The sequence below is a fragment of the Neophocaena asiaeorientalis genome, unplaced genomic scaffold (assembly GCF_003031525.2).
Source record: "Neophocaena asiaeorientalis asiaeorientalis breed wild unplaced genomic scaffold, Neophocaena_asiaeorientalis_V1.1 scaffold138, whole genome shotgun sequence".
NCBI classification, from domain to species: Eukaryota; Metazoa; Chordata; class Mammalia; order Artiodactyla; family Phocoenidae; genus Neophocaena; species Neophocaena asiaeorientalis.
Genome location: NW_020172632.1, coordinates 3,048,539 through 3,054,928, shown reverse-complemented (window position 1 = coordinate 3,054,928; position 6,390 = coordinate 3,048,539). Strand labels below are relative to the sequence as shown.

The 6,390-nt window shown below is 58.8% G+C and overlaps 1 protein-coding gene across 1 annotated transcript in view; it reads left to right on the top strand.

Annotated features, from left to right (window-relative positions):
• The first annotated feature begins 3,746 nt into the window (after nt 1-3,746).
• DMRTA2 (DMRT like family A2) overlaps nt 3,747-6,390 on the top strand; it is a 3,100-nt gene continuing 456 nt past the window's right edge. Inside the window, 3 exon segments of the mRNA XM_024739349.1 lie at nt 3,747-4,362; nt 5,863-6,388; nt 6,390. The exon segment at nt 6,390 is cut by the window's right edge and continues 456 nt beyond it. Of these exon segments, the coding sequence (XP_024595117.1) occupies nt 3,747-4,362; nt 5,863-6,388; nt 6,390 (1,143 nt within the window).

The window sequence follows — 6,390 nt, the reverse complement described above, 5'->3', positions numbered from 1 at the left end:
TGTTGGACGGTGGGGTCTGGGTCCTTCTCTCCTAAAGGATTTTTATCCCAGATTCACTCCCTTACCATCTGTCCATGCGGGAGACCCAGCGGGAGCTGACCCCTTTCTCTTTCCCAAACACATTCTCAGGCTCCAGCGAATGGAATTTGCTAGGAGCGAACAGCCGGGTTTCTAGCCTTATCGCAGACTGTCAAGGTCTGAGCACGCTGCGCGCGGCCCTGGTCAACTTTCTGGAAGCAATCTGTCCGAATCTGCCTGGCTCTTGCGCGCACCACCCCCTCCCCCGCCCCGGTCCTCGGTTTGGCTTCGCCGAGGAACCTGCGCGAGGTCCCGCGCTGGGCGGTGGGGCCTCGCTCGTCTCGCCCTCCTACCACAATCCCCAGCCCCCGGCGTCAGAGGCGTTCGGGCTGGCAGCAGTAGACCTGCCAAGTGGAAGGGGCTGCGTTCCGAGGCCCCCGGCCGAGTCTGCACGCCCAGTACGTCCGAGCCCCGGCTAGCGCGGGCCAGAGCCTGGGGGCCCTGGAAGTTCGAAAGGGCAACGCGGCAACCCTTGGTCGGGAGTGGAGGGAGAACGACTGGAAAACTCATTTTTTCTCATAAATTAAACGAATTTTCTTTACTCTGAAGGAGAGAGAGAAAAGTAGAAAAGAAAAATGAGTGAGAGAACATTAGAACGAGGAAAAGAGAAAAAGTAAAGGGAAAGAGAATCACAGCGAGAGAAACCCGAGGCGATCCCGCCCGAGGACCGCGGCATTAATTCCAGATGTTGCCATTCAAGAGGGAAACAAAATCCGAAACTGTTACCTCCTCTGCGCACCGAGCTGTTCCTCAGAGCCGTGACGTCAGGACGGGAGGGTAAGGCGAAAGTTAAAACTACTCACTGGGGCCCGCGGCGACCTTGTCTCTGGACCGGAAGAACAGGCAGACTGATGTGCGTCCTGCGTCCAAGAGGAATATGGGGAGACAGAGGGAAGCCACTTTTTACTTTCGTTTAAAAAAGAAAATCAACCTGTTAACTTAAAACAACGACGAAAAGAATCCCACCACCACGGAAAAGATATCTAGATGCTGCAGAGGTGAGGAAAGGAAAGAGAAAAATGGGCAGAAGGACGGGGTTAGAGGGGCTGGTAAAGGAAAGGCGCAGAGCGCACTGCCCCGGCGGGCGCCGACAGGAAGCGCTATCTCATTTCTCCTCTCCCGGCTCCTTAAAAACGAAAATCCTCAAGCCACACTTACCCTCCGTGATGCCTATCGTACCAGGACTTTTAAAATAAAGGATCTGCCTTTTAAAGGCGGCAGGGGTGGAAAAAAAAAAAAAACAGCCTCCACTACCCCAAACACGTTGGACTTGGGAGCATGCCGAAACAGAGCCGGATGGAGGGAGGAAAACTCTTCCTGGCATTTATGCCATGAACACCCTCCCTTCTCCACCCCCGCGCTCCCATTCCACCCCCACCCCGACCGCGGTAATTGAATTGTCACCTGCCCGCATCCCGCCCTGGGCCGCCAGGGCTACTTGGGGAGGTCGGCCTTGCCAAGCGCCCCCGGCCAGTGAGAGCGGCGCAGCGGAGCCCGCGCCCCAGAAACCGAGGGGTTACACACGTCTACGTAGAGGCGCACCCGACACGGTAATTAGGCGCAATTCACACGCTCTCGGGCACACGGAAACTACTTGTCACGGTATTTTCAACGCTCCTCCTTGCCCACTTTTTTTTCCATTCCTTCCCTGGAGCGCCCCCTCCCCTCCCCGAGGCCCTCAGAGAAGCTTTTGCAGTTTCGAATCTTTCGGACACTGTAGAGTGCGGGGCTCCCCGGGCGCGGGCCCGGCCAATCAGAGCGCCGTCTGCCTCCCCTGGCCAATGGCAGGCGCCACATTGTTGGCCAATTCTGTCTAATGGAGCCCTAAGGAGCAACAATAGAGCGGGGAAGCTGCTCATTGAGAGTCTGGCAGCGCCGGGCAGCTGGGGCCAGACTGTGTGCAGCGTCCGGCGCGCTCCGCGAGGGGACGCGGCGCGGCAAGGGCCGGGTCGTGGGTTCCAGCCAGTCGATCCCTAAACGGTTGCCCGGCTCCGATTTCCGACGGAAGGGTTGGACTGCGCAGCGTTCTGAGGGGGTCCGGAAGTTCGGACATGGTGACTGAAGGAGGGTGACGTGGTCAGATAAGGGGCCGGGGGCAAGGGTAAGAGGCTGAGAGCGCCAGCGTCGCGAGCGGAGCTGGGAGGCGCGTGCAGCGCCCGCGGAGGAGGATCCCCGAGCCTAAGGCAGGTAGTTGAGGGCCGCAGGGAGGGCAGGGGAGGCGTCCCGGCCTTCCGCCCCTGTTGATGAAGCCCGGGCCACTCTGGCCTCAGGGACTGCGCGGCTCGAGGGGCCTGAGGGAAGAAGGCAGTGCGCAAAGGGACGGGGTCCAGAATTCTTGGGCGGAGACACCAGGATTCGGGCTCAGGAGGGGAACCGGGGACCCAGAGGAGGCCGCGGCGGAAGCTTAGAGTTGGGCCCGCTTGGGCCTCCTGAGGCCACGGCACAGGGGGGACTCCTGCGTTCTCTCAGACCCATTTCCAGAGGCGACTCCCACGCCTCGGTGGTGCCTGCTGGGCCATTCAAATCCCAGGAACCCAACTCAGAGACCAGAATTTGGGAATCTGCTCCCGAGCGGGGTCCCGCGGTGCCCCAGAATGGAGAGGGCGTGTCTGACGACTGGATCCCTAAACCGGGAGGGGAGGGGAAGGCCGGGTGAGTTGGTCAGCTAAAAGGCTCTCCCTCCTGCAATGCTTAACTTTTGCAAGATACTTTTTCCTCCCCGACTACTCCAGACTACAAGGCTAAAAACTGTGCCACAGGTTTACTCCATCTCCAAGCCCAGCCTATGCCTGAGGGTTTTATTTTCACGCACACCCCTCTCTCCCGCATGGACCCTGGGTCCCAGACCCCCATATTACCTGTTTCTCGCTGTTTTCCTCGCCCCTCAAGCTACTCCTCGGGCTGGGTTTGCCTATCGAAAGAAAGATCCTTCCACTGCATTTCCTCTGTAATCCACCTCCCCAGGCCTCCTGAACTCAGCTCCACACCATTTTCTCTTCCCCCCCGGAGGCCCGCCCCTTGGAACTTGGACCCCCACATTTCCACGGGTCCCTGGGCCCCTGGGCCTAACTTTGCCCCTGAGTTGTTTCCTAGCCTTCACTCCACTTCCTAGAGATTTTTTTTTTCGTCCCTGAGTTTTCTCTCCAACTCTCCTGCTCCCACCAGAAAAAAATCTTCCAGCCCAACCAGCTGAACTCTATGCCTTGATATTACCCTCCTCTTCACCCTTCTATAAAACTGAACGTTTCGCCTCGGGTTTTCCTGTTTTGCTCTTGACATCAGTCTAACTGTTGGGTCAAAATTTTCTAATTCGAGTCCCACCAAACAAACATTTCTCTCTGCCTGTCTAACCTCAGTTCTGCTAAACTTTGGGGGATCTTTTTTTTTAAAAACCCTTGTTACATTCATCTGAACCAATGACTTTCAAACTTTATATGTCTTTTAATTTTTTCCAGTGGAACCACTGATTCAGATGAAATCTTACACCCAGTGCATATATCAGTTATAAGAACTCTGGTGGGAGTGGGGTCGGGGAGTTGGGCATTTACAAGCGGACTCCAAAGGTACCTCCTCCCAGCGATTCGGTAACTGCTAGCTAAACCTCCCGCTGCCGAAATGCCCTTCTCTAAACTTGGATTCCTCCAGGGTGCGCTTTAGCTTAGCGCACCATGCGCTCCTCACCGCAAGTTTCTCCCCTCTTCCCACGGTGTTCCACGCCAGGTCCTGCCATGGAGCTGCGCTCCGAGTTGCCCAGCGTACCCGGCGCGGCGACGGCGGCTGCGACAACGACGGGCCCGCCCGTGGCTTCGGTGGCGTCGGTGGCAGCGGCGGCGGCAGCGGCCGCTTCGCTACCTGTGAGCGTGGCGGGCGGCTTGCTACGAGCGCCGCCGCTGTTGTTGCGGGCTGCGGAGAAGTACCCGCGGACCCCCAAGTGCGCGCGCTGCCGCAACCACGGAGTGGTGTCTGCGCTCAAGGGCCACAAGCGCTACTGCCGCTGGAAGGACTGCCTGTGCGCCAAGTGCACGCTCATCGCCGAGCGCCAGCGCGTCATGGCGGCGCAGGTGGCGCTGCGCAGGCAACAGGCGCAGGAAGAGAACGAGGCGCGCGAGTTACAGCTCCTCTACGGCACTGCCGAGGGCCTGGCGCTGGCCGCCGCCAACGGCATCATCCCGCCGCGACCCGCCTACGAGGTCTTCGGCTCTGTGTGCGCCGCCGACGGCGGGGGGCCGGGAGCGGGAGCGCCCGCGGGCACCGGAGGCGGCGCCGCGGGCGCGGGGAGCTCAGGTGAGGAGAGGGGAGCAGGGACGGGGTTCAGGGGCGCGCAGCCCAGGGACTTGTCTCGGTACTGAAAGAGTAGAATCGCGTTCTCCAAACGCCCCACCTGGTGGAGCTGCCCGCGCACCAAGCCCCTGATTTGAGGCATAAACACACAAACTTTCCTTTCTCCCCTTTCTGAAGCATTTGCACTTTATTCCTTTCTCTCACCGCAGGCCCAAATGTAAACGCTTTAATCTTATCGCCTCTACCCAAAGGCAGCCATGTCTCAGCTTTCTTGCTCACTTCGCTGGGTCTTCTCCCCGGCGCGAGAACCCACGCGTCTTATCTTTTCTTTCGTTCTGCGCTTTTCACACGCCGCAGATCCCTCCGCTCCTTCCCAACTCTCTTCAGCAATCCGACCTTCTCCAAGTCCCCTCCCCCGCCCCGCTTCGCTTTCTCTAGGTACTGAGGCCACCGAATTCCTTCCCAACCCCACTCCCCCCCTCCCCCGCAGGATTCCTTTTCTCCTGTTCCTAATGTTCCCTGGTCAACCGCCCTGCTCCTTCTTTCTAGCTTCCTTCCCTGCTCGTCTCCCTTTTCTCAGAGTACGCGCTCTCTCCCTTCTCTCAATCCCCTTTCCTCTTCCCAGTGCACTCCCTGTCCTGCTCTGGCCGCACCCTCTTCTTTGAGACTCCCTAGGCTTTTGGGGGAGGGGGTGCGGAATTAGGCCAGGGCTCACTCAGCTTCCAGCTTGGGAGGGAAGAACTTCTTAGGTCTTAATTATTTTTTAAGATTTTTTTTGATGTGGACCACTTTTAAAGTCTTTTTATTGAATTTGTTACAATATTGCTTCTGTTTTATGTTTTGGTTTTTTGGCGGGAGGCACGTGAGATCTTAGCTCCCAACCAGGGATCAAGTCTTAACCACTGGACCGCCAGGGAAGTCCCACTTAGGTCTTAATTTTGGAAAGGATGGATTAGAAATAGAGGCTCTACTTTTGCCTGTAGAGAGGCTTGGGATCTTGTAAATGCCCAAGGTGCATTCCCCTCCAGGCTGTGCTGCCCAGGGCCACAGAGCACCCAGGGCTGGGTGGGCTCTTGGAATCACAGGGGTGGAGTGAGGTCTTCTATACAGTGTGCGGTGCAGGTGCAAGTTGTGTTGGCTCCTGTTTGACCTCTGGGTCAGGCCACTTCTCCAGAGCAGAGCAGGCCAAGACTAGGAAGGGTGAAGGTATTGGGCACAGATGTAGGAAGAGGGTCACGGGACACTGAGTTTACAGGGCACAGGTGGTTGGGGTTCTGGGTACAGAAAGAGAATGCGCTCTGGGAGCCGAGAAAGATCCAGGGCTGTAGGGGCTCAGAGGGGAAGGAATGCTGGAAGAAAAAGAAAGAAGGGTTTTGGAGCCAGTGAATGAGGGTTGTGAGGCTCAGAGGGAAAGGAAGCTGGACTCCAAAGGGCTCTGGTGCTGTGGGGTGTGGTCACTTCCCTGCTAACCGCTCCTTTACATACCCCTTTCTTCCCTCCTAGAGGCCAAGTTACAGAAGTTTGACGTATTCCCCAAGACGCTGCTTCAGGCAGGCCGCGCAGGCAGCCCGCAGCCGCCGCCGGGAAAGCCCTTATCACCCGACGGCGCGGACTCTGGTCCCGGGACATCGTCCCCAGAGGTGCGAGCGGGCTCGGGCTCGGAGAACGGCGACGGCGAGTCCTTTTCTGGGTCGCCCCTGGCCCGGGCCTCCAAAGAGGCAGGTGGCAGCTGCCCAGGCAGCGCTGGCCCCGGCGGCGGCGCCGAGGAGGACAGCCCGGGATCCGCCAGCCCTCTGGGTTCAGAATCCGGTTCCGAGGTCGACAAAGAAGAGGCAGAGGCCGCTCCCGCGCCCGGGCTGGGCGGGGGCCCGGGTCCACGGCAGCGGACGCCGCTAGACATCTTGACGCGTGTCTTCCCGGGCCACCGGCGGGGTGTCCTGGAGCTAGTGTTGCAGGGCTGCGGCGGCGACGTGGTGCAGGCTATCGAGCAAGTGCTGAACCACCACCGCGGGGGCCTGGCGGCCGGCCTCC